Below are 18140 nucleotides of genomic sequence, written 5' to 3'. Positions count from 1 at the left end.
TATGACAATAACATGTCTTTATCAAGCAAGCCACTTTAAATTGATTTTAATACTAATCAGTGCCAACTACAAACTGAAAATAAAATCAGTGCTGTTAGTCTTTGCACAGCATACGCAAGCCCTGATACCAAATCTGTGAGTCTCAGCTTGCTGCTTGTCGCCAAAACAATTTGGTGCTCATTACTCTGCTGCTTTGTTCCATCTCTCTCAGCACTCATAGTTTATATACAAATTTGACTTGAAATTGCTATCATCCTTATGATCTCCCTTTCCAGTTTATTCATGGGAATAACAGGTTGAAATATTAAAACAGTACAATTTTTTTTTCTCTTCTGCAGTGTTTAAGAAAAACACAGGAGAGAAGAACAAACAATCTGACAGAAAGAGGAAAGGCGATGAACAACTTGGTAAATGCACACAAACACACACACAAAAGGCTCTCGTTACCAAGTCACTTTTTTTAGAATGGACGAGTTGGTGCTGATTGTTTGGATAATACAGCATATGCAAGCCCTGATACCAAATCAGTGAGGTTCATCTTGCTGCTTGTCCCTAGAATAAACTAGGCATTTTGATTGTGTAAATTGGGGTCATCTCTCTTAACCTGACCTGACCAATGTCCTTCCGAAAACTAGATGTTCATATGGTTTGTTTGTGTGAACTTTATGCAGTTAGTTTTACACATTGTAATGATGTGTCAGTTTGTGTTTTGGTGGCTCTCTTCCAGTCACAGTGCCATTGCATTTAAAAACGCAACCCACCTGATTGTATCCTCTGTCAGGGTCTGTAGTCTCAACATAGCAGCACAGCATGGCCACCAGCACTGAGCTTCTAAGCTTTATGTATATATAAATGGCAAATTCAAAGCTTGCTGGATCACATCAGTTTGTTGATGGAAGAAATTATTAATAATTAATGAGCGCATAATGTGTAAATAAAATGATACATTTTTGTTTGTAGACAGCATGAAAAGTTGCACACTGGTGCTTTAGATACAGTGAATTGAGAGCATTAGCATTTAATCACTACATGGTTTTGAATCAGCATCAGAAAAGAAAAAGTCAGATTGGTACATCCCTATTTACATTGCTTTAAAGTTCTAGATGAGGTGGCGAGAAAAAGTAAGTGAACTCTTTGGAATTTCCTAGTCTTGTACATTAATTGGTCATAAAATGTGATCAGTGCATAGCAGTGACTTCCTCCGTGGTGTCCATGAAGACTCATAAAGTGATATATTAACCAGTTCCAGGGATTATTGTTGTTGGGATTGTTGTGTGAATACCATTTGACAATCTGTTTCTCTCTTGTAGCAAGTCTTGAGGCAAAGAGAAGACCGAAAAGGCAATGGTCCCCTAAAGAGGTGGCTGCTGTCATGAAGCACTTCAAGCGCCATATTTCGAAAGGCAAACTTGCCACGATGATAGAATGCCAGCAATGTAAAAATGCAGAGCATCCTGCTCTAGCAGATCGCTCTGTGCAAAACATAAGAGACTTCGTCAGAAATCGGGGCGTGACTCTAAAAAAACAGAGCAGTCATTGAAATGTGTGGCATATCTTCTGTTTTATTTTTTTATTATTATTTTGGTTAAAAGCTGTTAAAAGGGAAGTCAGCTGTAAGCAGAAGTTGGTTGTTTGCACAAAAAAATGTTAAGCAGAGCCAAGTTGTTTTATGTTTTGCTGCAATAAATGTGGCTCGCTGTGCATTGACTGGTGTTTGTCTCAAAGTGCTTTACACAGCATCAGAATTACATCCTCTGCCCTTAGATGGACATGGACTGAGGAAGAGTCAAAAAATATATAAAATATGTGATATACTGTATATGTGTCCTCACAAATCAGGTATGTCTTTGCAATGCACAGTCGGTTGTATTGTGTGTTGTGTAAAACAAATTGTCCACATATCGTAGGTGTGTCCTTTCAATGGACAATGCCGCCACTTTTGTGTTTGTGTTTAGCCATGTCCCATTAATGGTGTTTGACCCTTTAATGCACCTCAGTGACATATTTGTGTGTTGTATAGCTACTGTCCGCACAAATTGAGTTAGTCCTCCTAATTAACATTAGTGTCATGGGCGGGCCTATTCTCCTCATTATCTTCTGTCCTCCTAATTAAGCATTTTGTCAGGTTGTTATATTTTGGGTTGTGTGTTGTGTATTTAAGATTTGAAGTGACATTTGGGTTCCATGGCTCAAAGTAGATTTTTTGACATTCACCACATCTTTGTAAAGCAAGCGGAAAGGGGTGTCCGCCTAATGTAGGAAAAAACGGGTTTCGGCAGCAGTGTCCGTCTAATACATATAGGCCCGTATGTGTGTGTGTGTGTGTGTGTGTGTGTGTGTGTGTGCTCTGGAAATCATCACTTTGTGGGGACAAAAATCTGTTTACACACTCACGTCATGGGGACCTGTTGCAGAGTGGGGACCAAAAATCAGGTCCCCATAAGGGAAACCCTTTTAAATGAATAAAGGAGCTATTCTAGAGGTGCCTATGCATTTTTTAGCATTGGCCCATAAGGCATGTTTTTCGCTCACTGCAGGTGTGTGTGTGTGTGCTCGCTTGCACCTCCTGAAGCTTTTTGGGTGGTACTGCACTTCCTGTTCCACACACACATATTCCAAATATGGATGGGTGCCACCCACTTCCTGGTCCTCATTACGAAGGATTTATGCAGCAAACAAACACTTTGAAAGTTAAATGGAATAGAGGAGGACGGAGACGGTTGTTTGCAGGACATACCAGCTAACAAGCCTTGACTTTTTCCTTCTAAGCAGCAAAAGTGAAACACAAAGTAAGTACATTTGTATAACAAACTGGAGAACTACTGTTGAGTGCTCAAAATACGTTAATTAGCTCATGTGTGTTGGGTAGCTAGCTAGCTAGCTAGCTCAAAATAAACACAGAAGCTGTGTGGAGACCTACAATGTTTTACTACAAATTTTCTAGCTAGCTGCATGAAATTCAGTGGTATTTTATAGCTAGTTACTGCTATTTAACTGCAGAAACTGTATTAAGATTTCAAATATTTTACATCGATTTTCTAGCTAGTTGCATGTAATTCAATGTAAAAGATATTGGAGCTAATGAATGCTAATTAACTGCAGATGCTCTGTGGTAACATAAACTGTTTGACTAAGATTTTCTAGCCACATAAAGGCACTTCAGTGTGAAAGACTAAAATTTCTAGCTAGCTGCATGCAATTCAATCTGAAAGATTTTACAGCTAATGAATGCTAACTACAGAAATGGTTTACTACAATTTTCTAAATATTTGCATGCAATTTAGTGTGAAGGAGAGAAAAATAGCTAACCTGACTGCTTTATATTGTAATTTATAATTTTGAGTGAATGTATTAAAGCATAATACAAAAGCTGTTTTTAAACAATGTGATTCACAAAGGAATGCGAACAATTGCATAATTTAATTTTTACTTCTCTTAAATTGGCATGTTGGCATGCATCTCTTCTTTAATGTTTTACCTAAACTAAAATAGTCATTATATTTAGATGTGATTTAGATGACAATAAACTTTGTATGTTTTATGCTAATATATTGACATTATAAAATGTGTGTTACAGATGACCACTGTTGCAGCTACTACCAAGGAAGTGGATGACTCCCATTCCTCCTCTGTGCTAACATCTCTGTTGGATGATACAACTAAACCAGAGAACACTACTGAACAGGTATGTCGATGTTCATCACTTCAGATTTGATCTCACAGTGTGTCTTTGTCATTTTCTATGGTTTCAAGAATCTAAAAGGAGGAAGGAAATATATTGAGGTGAGAATCTACTGGTAATCATGACAACAAAGAGTTTAATGTAATGCATGTAGAAGGTCAGTGGTAGAGGGCTATTCAGGGCAAATCTCAGCCTTCAAAAGAGTTTATTTCTTCCTTAATTATTACTTTAATCTGAACACTTACGATGTCCCCACAACACACCTTCAGAGTGTGTGTGAGCACAAACTGTGGATTGAAAATTGGACCAAACTGGTCCCCACATGGAAGTCTAACATTGTGTGTGAAAGGTCCCCACAAAGTCTGTTTCTTTACAGATGTGTAAACACAGATTTAGCATTGCTGGGCATGATGAAATGTTACATTGTCTATTGAAATTGTATTTCTCTTAAATTGGTATGTTGGCATGCATTTCTTCTTGAAGGTTTTAACTTCACAAGTAGTCATTCTGTTGACATCATAAAATACATGTTACAGATGACCACCGTTGCAGCTACTACCAAGGAAGTGGATGACTCCCATTCCTCCTCTGTGCTAAAGTCTCTGTTGGATGATACAACTATACCGGAGAACACTACTGAACAGGTATGTTGATGTTCATCACTTCAGATTTGATCTCACAGTCTGTCTTTGTCATTTTCTGTGGTTTTAAGAATCTAAAAGGAGGAAGGAAATATACTGAGGTGAGAATCTACTGGTAATCATGACAACAAAGAGTTCAATGTAATGCACTGAGAAGGTCAGTGGTAGACCGGTATTCAGGGCAAATCTCAGCCTTCAAAAGAGTTTATTTCTTAGTTAATTATTACTTTATTCTAAACATTTACGACGTCCCCACAACACACCTTCAGAGTGTGTGTGAGCACAAACTGTGGATTGAAAATTGGACCAAACTGGTCCCCACATGGAAGTCTAACATTGTGTGTGAAAGGTCCCCACAAAGCCTGTTTCTTTAAAGATGTGTAAACACAGATTTCACTTTGTTTGGCATGATGAAATGTTCTATTATGCATTGAATTTTTATTTCTCTTAAATTGGCATGTTGGCATGCATCCCTTCTTTAAGGTTTTACCTAATCTTAAATAGTCATTCTATTTAGATGTGATTTAGATGACAATAAACTTCATTTTTATGCTAACATACTGACGACATAAAATACATGTTACAGATGACCACCGTAGCAGCTACGACCAAGGAAGTGGATGACTCCCATTCCTCCTCTGTGCTAAAGTCTCTGTTGGATGATACAACTATACCAGAGAACACTACTGAACAGGTATGTTGATGTTCATCACTTCAGATTTGATCTCACAGTCTGTCTTTGTCATTTTCTAAGGTTTCAAGAAAATAATAGGAGGAAAGAAATATACTAAGATGAGAATCTACTGGTAATCATGACAACAAAGAGTTTAATGTAATGCATGTAGAAGGTCAGTGGTAGAGGGGTATTCAGGGAAAATCTCAGCCTTCAAAAGAGTTTATTTCTTAGTTAATTATTACTTTATTCTAAACATTTACGACGTCCCCACAACACACCTTCCGAGTGTGTGTGAGCACAAACTGTGGATTGAAAATTGGACCAAACTGGTCCCATTATGGAAGTCTAACATTGTGTGTGAAAGGTCCCCACAAAGCCTGTTTCTTTACAGATGTGTAAACACAGATTTCACTTTGTTTGGCATTATAAAATGTTCTATTGTGTATTGAATTTTTATTTCTCTTAAATTGGCATGTTGGCATGCATCTCTTCTTTGAGGTTTTACCTAAACTAAAATAGTCATTCTATTTAGATGTGATTTAGATGACAATAAACTTTATATGTTTGATTCTAACATACTGACATCATAAAATGTGTGTTGCAGATGACCACCGTTGCAGCCACTACCAAGGAAGTGGATGACTCCCATTCCTCCTCTGTGCTAACATCTCTGTTGGATGATACAACTATACCAGAGAACACTACTGAACAGGTATGTCGATGTTCATCACTTCAGATTTGATCTCACAGTGTGTCTTTATCATTTTCTATGGTTTCAAGAATCTAAAAGGAGGAAGGAAATATATTGAGGTGAGAATCTACTGGTAATCATGACAACAAAGAGTTTAATGTAATGCATGTAGAAGGTCAGTGGCAGAGGGTTATTCAGGGCAAATCTCAGCCTTCAAAAGAGTTTATTTCTTCCTTAATTATTACTTTAATCTAAACACTTACGATGTCCCCACAACACACCTTCAGACTGTGTGTGAGCACAAACTGTGGATTGAAAATTGGACCAAACTGGTTCCCACATGGAAGTCTAACATTGTGTGTGAAAGGTCCCCACAAAGCCTGTTTCTTTACAGATGTGTAAACACAGACATCAAATTGTTGGGGAGGATTAAAATATTGTATTATGAATTGACTTTTTATTTCTCTTAAACTGGTATGTTGGTATGCATTTCTTCTTGAAGGTTTTAACTTCACAAGTAGTCATTCTGTTGACATCATAAAATACGTGTTACAGATGACCACCGTTGCAGCTACTACCAAGGAAGTGGATGACTCCCATTCCTCCTCTGTGCTAAAGTCTCTTTTGGATGATACAACTATACCAGAGAACACTACTGAACAGGTATGTTGATGTTCATCACTTCAGATTTGATCTCACAGTGTGTCTTTATCATTTTCTGTGGTTTTAAGAATCTAAAAGGAGGAAGGAAATATACTGAGGTGAGAATCTACTGGTAATCATGACAATAAACAGTTTAATGTAATGCATGTAGAAGGTCAGTGGTAGAGGGGTATTCAGGGCAAATCTCAGCCTTCAAAAGAGTTTATTTCTTAGTTAATTATTACTTTATTCTAAACATTTACGACGTCCCCACAACACACCTTCAGAGTGTGTGTGAGCACAAACTGTGGATTGAAAATTGGACCAAACTGGTCCCCACATGGAAGTCTAACATTGTGTGTGAAAGGTCCCCACAAAGCCTGTTTCTTTACAGATGTGTAAACACAGATTTCACTTTGTTTGGCATGATGAAATGTTCTATTGTGCATCGAATTTTTATTTCTCTTAAATTGGCATGTTGGCATGCATCTTTTCTTTAAGGTTTTACCTAACCTAAAGTAGTCATTCTATTTAGATTTGATTTAGATGACAATAAACTTTGTATGTTTTATGCTAATATATTGTCATCAAAAAATACGTGTTACAGATGACCACCGTAGCAGCTACTACTAAGGAAGTGGATGACTCCCATTCCTCCTCTGTGCTAAAGTCTCTGTTGGATGATACAACTATACCAGAGAAAACTACTGAAAAGGTATGTTGATGTTCATCACTTCAGATTTGATCTCACGTGTGTCTTTATCATTTTCTATGGTTTTAAGAATCTAAAAGGAGGAAGCAAATATACTGAGGTGAGAATCTACTGGTAATCATGACAACAAAGAGTTTAATGTAATGCATTGAGAAGGTCAGTGGCAGAGGGTTATTCAGGGCAAATCTCAGCCTTCAAAAGAGTTTCTCTCTTGGATAATTATTACTTTGTTCTAAACATTTACGACGTCCCCACAACACACCTTCAGAGTGTGTGTGAGCACAAACTGTGGATTGAAAATTGGACCAAACTGGTCCCCACATGGAAGTCTAACATTGTGTGTGAAAGGTCCCCACAAAGCCTGTTTCTTTACAGATGTGTTAACACAGATTTAGCATTGCTGGGCATGATGAAATGTTATATTGTGTACTGAAACTTTATTTCTCTTAAATTGGTGTGCTGGCATGCATCTCTTCTTTAAGGTTTTACCTAACCTAAAGTAGTCATTCTGTTGACATTATAAAATACGTGTTACAGATGACCACTGTAGCAGCTACTACCAAGGAAGTGGATGACTCCCATTCCTCCTCTGTGCTAACATCTCTGTTGGATGATACAACTATACCAGAGAACACTACTGAACAGGTATGTTGATGTTCATCACTTCAGATTTGATCTCACAGTCTGTCTTTGTCATTTTCTGTGGTTTTAAGAATCTAAAAGGAGGAAGGAAATATATTGAGGTGAGAATCTACTGGTAATCATGACAACAAAGAGTTTAATGTAATGCACTGAGAAGGTCAGTGGTAGAGGGGTATTCAGGGCAAATCTCAGCTTTCAAAATAGTTTATTTCTTAGTTAATTATTACTTTATTCTAAACATTTACGACGTCCCCACAACACACCTTCAGACTGCATATGAGCACAAACTGTGGATTGAAAATTGGACCAAACTGGTCCCCACATGGAAGTTTAACATTGTGTGTCTCATTTGCATGTAGATATTTATGTCTGTTAAAGGGGGGCTAATAACATTAATGGTTCTAATAGCTGACACATGGGTTACTAAACTAAATAACTAAAATGTATTCCAACTACCAGTCCATGGTGCAGTAGTTTTCAAACTGTAGAAGTAACCTTGTGTAGCTGTGATAGCTATAATTTATATAATAGTTGAGAAAGATGCAGTTACTAAAGTAACAGCCTAAAATTTTTGCAGTTTCATACTGTATAAGTCTAGAAGTGTTTATCCATTTCATCCAAATGTTGATAGAGAAAATTATTAAATTTTTTGTTAAAAATCTAAGCCAGTATTTCATGAATATATAACAAGTGCACCCACTGTAATGACCAGATTGACTAATTTATTGACTAATAAGAACCATGCACTTACTTACTGGGACTGGGAAATGTACATTTATGTAAAACTAAATCAAACATAACAGTATACTTTAAAAATATTTCATGACTGTCTTACTTTGAATGTGTGACAGTTGACAAATTAAACACTTTTAACTGTGTAGGTAAAGTTGATTGGCAGTTGTATCTGGTTTTGTACATTGATCATCAACGTCAAGTTCAACAGAAAACTAAATGAGCATTGCTAAAATGTAGTCAAAATACTTCACTGAAGGTTTTCACTGATTAACACAATCTGAGGATATGTGTATGTAAATGTATGGCTGACATGGTGATTAACACAATTTTACACTTTAATGGATTAAATAATACTATTGACTAATTATAATTAAAAACCAATACTGCAATAAATGAATTGGGTATTCTCAACATTCTGTTGTACAAGAATACTGTATCATTTACATTTTTCTGAATATTGTCCATAGACCCATCCGCAGAGGAGATACGTTCCTTTACTGAAGGGAGTGAAATGCCAGCACCATCCAAAAGACTCAAACTTCCAACATCAGATGGAGATATCTTCAGGAGTCAGTGCTCAGAGGCCTTTCTCCAAAGGTGTGCTTTTTTACTGCATATGCTGGCTTTTGCTGTAAACTAATATCAGACTAAGAACTTCAGGCCATAATTCTAGAATATAGTCTCCCTTATCCCTTTGTTTACACATTTGTTTTTTCTGACCACTTTAAGGTAACGACCCTGCCCAGAAGAAGAAGAAGAAAACAGTGTTTGAAGGCTGAACCAGAAGCTCTTAAGAAGAGGGACTGGCACAACCACAAATTCTATGTTTATAACCGTATTACAGCCTACAAACGGAAAATACAGCGCAAATAATGTGGTCTGTGGTATGGCAGGTTTTATTTTTATTTTTTCAGGTTTTATTCTTAATGCATCTGCACGTTACTGCATGGGTTTTCAGTTTTATACACCGTGTAGAGTTTGAATGCTTGACTAAAGTGACTTAAAGTTTAAAGTTTCAAAGTAGTCAATAAAAGTTAATTCTGCAATTTAAATGTGAGTGTGATGTCATTAAATTATTTTAAAAAGATAAATTAATAGTTGGTAGCAGTTTTAATATATTGGTATTGAGCATCTGACCATTGTGTGGTAGTTAACTCATGCTGGTGCTTGGCTGTAATTATAAATATGAAGCTAAAAATAGTTGGTGACTTGTAGCTGATATGTCTCATTTAATTCATGTCAATAATGCTTAATGTTTTTGCCAGGTCCCCACTAATCAACCAGGAATTTGTGTGAATAATGCAAATAATATGTAAATAATGTCCCCGTGAGCCATGTTGACTCGATATTTTCTAAGTCCCCACTTAGCATGGGGATAACACGAGTTCATGATTTCAGGTTTTTAAGGTCGTGTATATTCTAATGGGACTGAGATTAGTATACTCGATTTTTTTCAGCTCTTGGGTACCTTAAGAAAGACTGGTCCCCGCAAGTGATGATCAGAAAGTTGGTCCCCATTCAACATGGAAACCCGTATGTGTGTGTGTGTGTGTGTGTGTGTGTGTGTGTGTCGCTTAAACCCTTTAGCTGCAGCTCCAGTATCTGCAGGTGTGAAGGTTTTAAAAATGGGTTCAGGTGTAGGGCAGAGAGCAGAGTAAGGAAATGACGAAGAGACAAGAAATGGGGTAAAGAGGAATGAGTGCGACACAGTGAAAATGGAGAGTGAATATTCCAGAAAGGGGAGGTGATAAACATTAAAAAGCTAATCGGTGAATAACACATAACACACAAATGTGCATGAGAGCACTCAAACGCATGCCTGCCAGAACAAAAAGGCCATACACAGACGGGGGGAATGGTAGTGTGTTTTATAGACCTCATTAAGTCTGGTCTCTTTAGCAGAGCCCAGTCAGCAGTTTGATCCAGCATGAATTCATATCAGCAGAAATGAACAGATCAATAAAGACTTAATAGACCCTGAAGAGAGGGAATCAGGGAGATGGAGAGAGGAAGAGTGAGAGGAAGGAGACTCAGCCAGAAGACTAAGAAAGGAAGTGTTATGGGATTCAGCTCTGGGCAAACAGCGGGAAAATTAGCAATGAGAAGAGAAGTCCATTCAGAAAATGACAGACTGCATAAAAAAGAAAAACATGAGTCAAGAAGAAATACATAGAAACTAGAATGTCAGGTGTGAAGAAGCTGAACTCTGTATAGTTTGAGTGAGGTCTGTTCCCTACCTTTCTTTAAGTCGATCCTCAGCCTCCGTCCTCCTCTCTTATTGGCCACCAAGCTGGTGAGGGGAGGGCTTTTCTTAAGGTGGGGGCTCTCGCTCCTCCCCTTGGGGGTCTAGTTGGAGAACATGCAGCATTAAAGTCAGGTTAAAACGCATTAAAGGTAAAGCTACAGGAGAAAATGTCAACAGAAATATTGCAATTTAAAAGCTACTTACATAAAAGCTATTTACATAATGAAAAATTATGTGTATCACTACTAAACTCTCTGGACTTGAATGACTCACTTGATTTTATTTACAGATATAAACAGTGTGAAATCTATCATTTCATATATTTACAAAGTAACGGCCTATTACATATAAATAGCCCCATGAGTCATTGCCAACGCCATCCATTTATAAAACAATGCCATATCTAAAACCGTCTTGATATGATCTAATGTAATGTAATGATCATGTAAGTTGCATGCACTGAACCATATGTGCTTGTATGTGTAGCCCTGCAAAATGTTAATGAAACAGTGCACTTGCATTGCAGAAAGACAGTAACTTCTTTTTAATAAAATAAAATAATCAGCAGTTGCTTAGTAACTGATGTCTCGATGCCAGCTGTTTCTCAAATGTCAGCCATGTCACCATGGCGATGTTGACGGCACAGTTGCGTGGTTGTGTTTTAAAAAGACTTGACGGTTCTGGCAAAGAGGTGGGAACCAAGAAAAATCGAGTGGGAATGAAAGTGCTTCTATAAACTCTACATGTCCTCAAAGTCATAAAAGGAGCATAAAATAAAAATACAGTATGTGCAGAGTTTGGAAAGTCTGTAAAGACCATGGAAAATTCTTGGCCCAAAAACTTTAAATCACGGTATTTGATACCTTAAAATTCAGCAGTGAACCTGAAACTGAGACCTGCTGCTAATTAATGTGACAAAGTAACTTACATAACTCTATTTCTTTATATCCAGTCAATCTGTGGCGGCTTTTCACAACTACAACCTTTAACTTAATGTTTTTTCAGCTACCTTATACTTAACGTAAATGAGATAATACAAACACATCTATCGACACTTACGCTGACAGCAGGTTCAGGAGGGACAGCTTCCTCTGCCACTCGTGTGGTTAGATTCTCTGAGGGCTTAAATACAGGTTTGGCTTTGATAGGAGGAGGTGGCTCTTTGGTCTTCACTGTTCGGGGGCTGCTTGTAGGACCAGTACTGTTGCAAAGGAGCTGACCGATCAGACTCTTCTCATAGCGTTCTCTGTTGGAGGAGGGCACCACTTCCAAACGCACGACTGGGGAACGCATCGCCAGACGAAACACGTCCTGGGCTCTAGAAGGATAAAGAGAAGAGGGATAAACAGGGAGAGAGAAGAAGGGTTAAGTGATTGGTGCAGAGGAGGAGACAGCAGAGAATAAGGTTTGTTCAGCAGGGAATATGCACACATTTACCATTAAAACAAATCACAACATCAATCACAACTATGTACGAAGTAGTTACCAATTTCTGACAAGAAAACTGAAAAGGGATATATCTATCACGTGTTGCTGCAATATTCCTGAATGTGATTAAAAAAAAAATGTACCTGTATATATAAAATAAAAATAAAAAAAAGTGACAGAGATGTATGCGGCGGAAATCTGTTAACTGTAATTCATTATCACCCAAATTGTATCATACCGGACACTATCATTAAATCTGTATATTTGTGTCCATTTCTAATTGTCAGTGACTCCTTCTGGTGGCCTGCTGTATCCGCTCCCGTTATTATCTCCGATGAGCTCAAGACAACACAGAACAGGAGACACAGAGCCGTGACACCTGTGCAGCAGGCCATTATCATCTCATGATCTATAAAAAAATATCTAATTTAGCAGAGAATTAGTTTAGATCAGATCACGCTAAGTAAGTTAGAGGGACCACTGTGTCAGGAGCGATCGGTACCCACCATCATTCACCTCAGATAACCGGCAGAGCAAATCCAGTTTATTTAAATTTTATTGGATTACTCTCCTATTGTTTCCCACCAAGATTATTATTACATGAATAATGATTAGACCTGTCCGTAACTGGAAACTATGTTTAGAAACTCATGCATGAAATATATACATGTTTTAATAGATGAAATGTGGAATACTAATTATTTAAAGAAGTGTACTGCTTAGAGGCATATTCTGGTAACAGAATGGTACTGCAGGGAAGTTTCCACTTAAAACAATCAACTTTGCTTTGAGTACGCTCACAGGGCATTTTATTAGGAACACCTGCTTATTAATGCAACTTAACAATCAACGAATCAACAAGTCGTGGGGCAGCAGTGCAATGCAATGCTCCGAAAAACTCAAACATTTTATTTTCCAAGACACTAACAGCACGAATCCAAGGATCCTTCCTGCGTTGTGGTGGTGTATTTGTGTGGGGAGTTGGCACATTTCTGTCCCTTTAAAACTAATAATTCATAGTTTCAATGCACAGCCTTCATGCACATTGGTGCTGACCATGTGCACCAAATCCCGAAGCAAAACTCCTCTCAAACTGGCTTCACTCACATGACAATGACTTCAGTGTACTTCAGTGGCCTCCCATACAGTTTCCAGCATTTTGTTGAAACCATGACTCCAAGAACTCGGAGCGTTCTGATATCTGAGGGAGGTCTTACACCCCATTTTTAAGAAAGTGTTGGGTTGACGTATCCTAGTCACTATGTATTATACAGAGTAAGGAAGACTTCTCAGGAGACATTCACGTGCAAGTATGAGAATGAATGTGTCATTTAACATATGTGTAAACTCCCACATGAACAGATAATACAGGCCGAATCACGATTCCAGGACATGGTTTCTGGATTGTTGGGAGGTGAATATGGAGATGAACATGTTCAAAACTACTGTAGCCTGAGCCCAGCGTAAGAAAAGGGAACCTGATTTAAACAAGTTTTAAACATGAAATCTCACCTTTTTCTGATTATGCTAAATAATTAAACACATTGTATTCCAACGTATATTATACTGTAGGACCTCGAGAGTTGTGATACAATGTTCTCTTGCAAATATGAGAATACAGTAGTACAGAGGAGCCAGAGGTAAGGAGGGCTCCACTGTAATTTAATACATCAACCTCCGATATGACCCAAATCATTAATTATCAAGTAAAAATGATTAATGTGAGCACAAATGATCATTTTGTGCAGAGTGTAAACTATTTTACCCCCCATGCTTGCCAGCCTTCACGGAGTACTGAGGTACCCAGTGATTATATTCTGTATGTAACTCTGACAGTCAGCATGTGTGAATGATTCACTAAGAATGGTCTCTGTGAGTGGGTGTCTGAGTAGATGGGTGGTCATCTCTCCTCCAGTCTCCTCACGCAGGATTTGCATACTGAAACCATTCGATACAGTGGGCCGCCTGAGCAAGTGTTACCGTCACACCTTGCTCAATGATCACACTTGAGATGATTTTATTCTATTGAGAACACAATACAATAGACTGAGAGCAGCTACGAAGGCCGTGTGTGTGTTGATGTGCGTAGCGAGACCATTGTGGACAGATGATATCATTGTTGCTTCTGATTGGACGACGTGTGCAGGCGCCGTTGTGTAAAAATGATATTCTAATCAAGCAGCCTTCCTCAATACAGCTGCCAAGCGGAGACAATGACTGTGTGCGTGTGTGTATGTGTGAGTGCAGCATTCACATTGATCAGTGGACTTTCAGTGACCTACTTAGACATATTTCCCTGGATCAAGCCACATATCACTATACACCTGACATGACAGAACAATACTGGCAAGAGAGTTTCTGGGTGTAAGATCCCACTCATATTTGCTTGGATATATTTCACGCAAGATTAAACCCAGTTTGTTTCATTGTTATTGAAATGTGTCATCCTTTGTTTGCTTGTTTGAGGCTATGTGCTCAAAACTGAATGTGTACTGGGGAAAAACTGTCCGTGTGTGGGCTAGTGTGTGTGAAGTGGTGTTTGGGAGAGAGTGCACACGGGACTATACACCTGTCTTCGAACAATAGGTGCAAACCCCCCCCGATGATAATCCATTTACCTACAGTACGGCATAAAATACCTCACATATAATCTTATTACCACACTGAACACTGGACAAGAGCGGTTGTGCTGACTACATAGATGCTGTAATGTGGTGTAATCGTTACAACACCCGCATCAGTCTTTGTAATCTGTAGCAATCGTTTCTACAGGTGTGTCTTTTTCTCATTATAATGCTCTGTAATCATGTTACATCCTCAAATACCGTCACGTTCATTTCCTTCTTTTCAGGTGATTCTGTGGTACAGGAAAGAAAATCTTTGACAGTTCTTCCCTCCAAGGAATCAGATGGAACACAAAGGCCAGCTCTAGCAGACATGCACATATACGTGGTTAAATTCGTCTTTTCTGCTGTTCTTTGTGACGGCAGTAACACAGTGGTGTAAGTTATTGCTTTTCTGACAATGGAAAAGCAAACAAGAAAGTCAGCAAAGAAACTAGTAATGCTGGGCTCAGACTATAGCGTTTTAAAACCCTTTTCTATTTTGATATCAGGCTGTGTCACCCACTTAAGAAAAGCCTTCTCAGATATTCTTCTCTGAGCCCACCGGCGATGGACAGACTTGGACCTTGATTTTACTTTAGCTGATTATGTAACACAAAATCTTAGGTGACACATCAGCCAATTAATGTAATTTTGCATTAACCCTTTATGGGGTGAGGAACCATATATGGTAACTTCCATACACATTTTAAATTGCGTCCCGGTGCCTCTCAGTGAGGTTTAGAAGCATGTGGTTTTCACCGAGCCAATCAAGAAGATCAAGGCAACATTCTCAGTTCAAATGTGGTCTGCACAATTCACCTCCGCATGAACGCTGAGCGTAACTGCTTTATTAGGTACCATGAAGAAGTGGCCTAATGTTGTCCAGAAACACTAACACTCTAGGGTTGAAATTTAGAATTTCAATGAGTGCCCTAAAGAGGGTTAATACTCAAATCTGTTTTATCTAATCATAACTGTATAGCCTAGAAGCCAGCATGACCCTCCCCCAACAACAAAATTTTGCCTCTGATCACGCTCCGGCCAAGATCTACCAGGCCAATAAAATCATTTGGGCGGGCTTTATGAGGTGATAGACCAAAGAGTAACAGTGATAGTTCAGACTTGTCTAGTTGGAATCTGAAGTACAAACTCTGGAGGACAAGAAGATGCAGTAAGGCCATTCTGTAATTCAAACAGCAGCGTATTTGATGACGCCTGTGGAACGCATTCCAGGAAACCTGGCTGTCCCAAGACCACAGGGTCAACAAATTACCTGCAGATGCGTCCTCAATAAAGTTGGCAGCGCAAGAACATATCCAGTTGTTTGTACCTGGTCGGATGTGTACTTTGACTTGTGCTTGGGCAGCGAATGACATTTCAGAAGTATTTTGTTTACAACAAAATTACTCCGATTGGTTGCAGGACCATCCAGTCATGTGCAGAAGTATTTTTTCTCTCACTCCATTCACCAAAATCATACAGTTTTAAGATGGACCCTTCCAATGGCTCTGACTGCGTGTGTTCAGTACTCACTGTCCTGACATTTCTGTAGAGACAGCCACATTTATTTTGTTCCTCAATATCCTTGGGATGTGCATTTGCAACTATTCGTCATCTCAGATGCATTTTTCCACCTCCAAGGCCCAGCATATGAAGGGTTTTGTACTCACTGGCTGAATGTCTTGTCCATGAGGTCGGTGTTGTTGATTCTGACAATGCACTCATCCTCTTGAAACAAGCCCTCCTTTCGTGACCGACTCTCTTCCTCCACTCCACGGATAAACAGACCAAGAGACCTGACAGGAGAGAGAAAAGGGGATTAAAGGATGTTCCTATCATTTCTGTAGTTTTTTTACCCATGCATAGATTCACAATAACTCTTCATCAACATTTCCCCGAAGAGGTGTCTGATGGGATGGTTTACTTACACACAGTGATGTCAGATACACACCCTAACTATTTTTCATAGCCTCATTTTCCCGATTAATTGAAAAAAGCTAATTATCTAGTAGATAACAAGACAGAGCTGTAGAACAGCAAGGACAACACTGCAGACAAACACACATAAACAAGAAATAAAGGTGAGCAGAGGCACGGATTAACATGTAATAAAGGAACAGATGTGAAAGCATTCATTTCGTTCACAAGCAGCCGGTGAAATGCCAGGATAGACAGACAAATCAGGTGGAAGGCAGTCGCAGCGACAAGTAATCAACCACACATTCAAAATAACAAAGAGACATACATAGTGAAAAAGCAGACAGACAGCCATCCATCCTTACTTCAACCATTCTCTGACAAAAACTGATCTTAACAAAGCAGAGAAGATGACACTGAAGCCAACAAAAAACCTCAACAGCAAAAGGATGAAATTAGGTTAAGAGGGCAAAGGGACTCTTGTAAAATGTTGAAAACATGTAGGCGTTCAGGGACGAGGGAGGAGAGGGTCGAGAAGAAATAGAAAGAGGAAAAGGAGAACAGAGACAGACAGAGAGAGGAATTTAAGAAGGAGATTGGTGGGGTCAGGTGAGTCATGAGAACAGTCATAAAAAGTCATCCGGCTTTCATATAGGAAATCCCCCATCCACTGTCTGACCGTCACACACCCAAAGAAAAGCCATGCCCTAGCTGGGCAATTTTGTCTTCCTTTTCTTCTTTTTTTCCACTGTGTGTGTGTGTGTGTGTGTGTGTGTGTGTGTGTGTGTTTGACCTGTTTATGTACTGTAGCACTGGTGCACAAGTTCCGTACCAGAAAGGAACAGGATCACAAGAATATGACTAAAATGTGCTGTGGCTGGTAAACAGGAAAGGCTTTTTAGGGATAAAGTGCAGAATTTTGACTTATAAGTACTATATGTAGGCATTCGAGGAAAGTAATTTCAATCCTGTGTATGTGTTGCACATGTCAGAATTGACAATAAAGCGGACTTTGACTTTGATGTACAGATGTGTAGATAGATATATGTTGTTTTTTGTGTGCATGAAGTGAGTGAGTGAGCGTGTGAATGGATTTTTGTAAATCTGTGCACACAACTCACCGTCCACTAAACGATGAGCAGTAGGGAACCACATGGATTCCCAAGGGGCTGCCCTCTCCCAGGATCTCCACCGTTCTGGTCAGGCTATACAGACAACAAGGAAGGAAGAAAAGTTATTAAAATATAACACAAGTTTTGTTACATTTCAATAAAGGGCAGCTTTGACATAGGACATCCATTGGAACACTGAAATCCTGCAAATGGCAAGAGAAGAGTGGGCATAACATATGCCAACTGTATATTTCAAAAAACAAACTAGTTTACTATTTATTTAAATCGTGAAAAGTGGTGATCCCCGTAAAAATACAGTATGATAATCTAACACATATTAAAGAAGCCACTACTTAATTTAATGCGCAGACTTGCAGGACAAATCTATTAAGTTGATAATTTTCTGTGACA

General features: G+C 38.7%; 2 protein-coding genes across 4 annotated transcripts in view; one reads left to right on the top strand and one right to left on the bottom strand.

Moving 5' to 3' along the window:
- Positions 1-18140, bottom strand: part of pard3bb (par-3 family cell polarity regulator beta b) — a 250350-nt gene that overhangs the window by 157110 nt on the left and 75100 nt on the right. For all 3 annotated transcript variants that reach the window (XM_084544176.1, XM_084544174.1, XM_084544175.1), the window contains exons 6-9: positions 17739-17822; positions 16371-16496; positions 11726-11984; positions 10659-10767 (exon numbers count right to left, since the gene is read on the bottom strand). In XM_084544176.1, coding sequence (XP_084400302.1) covers positions 10659-10767; positions 11726-11984; positions 16371-16496; positions 17739-17822 — 578 coding nt within the window. The remainder of the gene's footprint in view (positions 1-10658; positions 10768-11725; positions 11985-16370; positions 16497-17738; positions 17823-18140) is intronic.
- Positions 5428-9521, top strand: LOC311487800 (uncharacterized protein). Its single transcript, XM_084544179.1, has 6 exons — positions 5428-5711; positions 6246-6353; positions 6940-7047; positions 7582-7689; positions 8889-9018; positions 9151-9521. Exons 1-6 carry the CDS (start codon positions 5604-5606, stop codon positions 9198-9200), a joined length of 612 nt encoding a protein of 203 aa, XP_084400305.1. The 5' UTR covers positions 5428-5603; the 3' UTR covers positions 9201-9521.

The sequence above is a fragment of the Chelon labrosus genome, assembly GCF_963514085.1.
Source record: "Chelon labrosus genome assembly, chromosome: 5".
NCBI classification, from domain to species: domain Eukaryota; kingdom Metazoa; phylum Chordata; class Actinopteri; order Mugiliformes; family Mugilidae; genus Chelon; species Chelon labrosus.
Note: the sequence above shows the minus strand (reverse complement) of the source record. Positions and strands in the feature narration are given on the sequence as shown.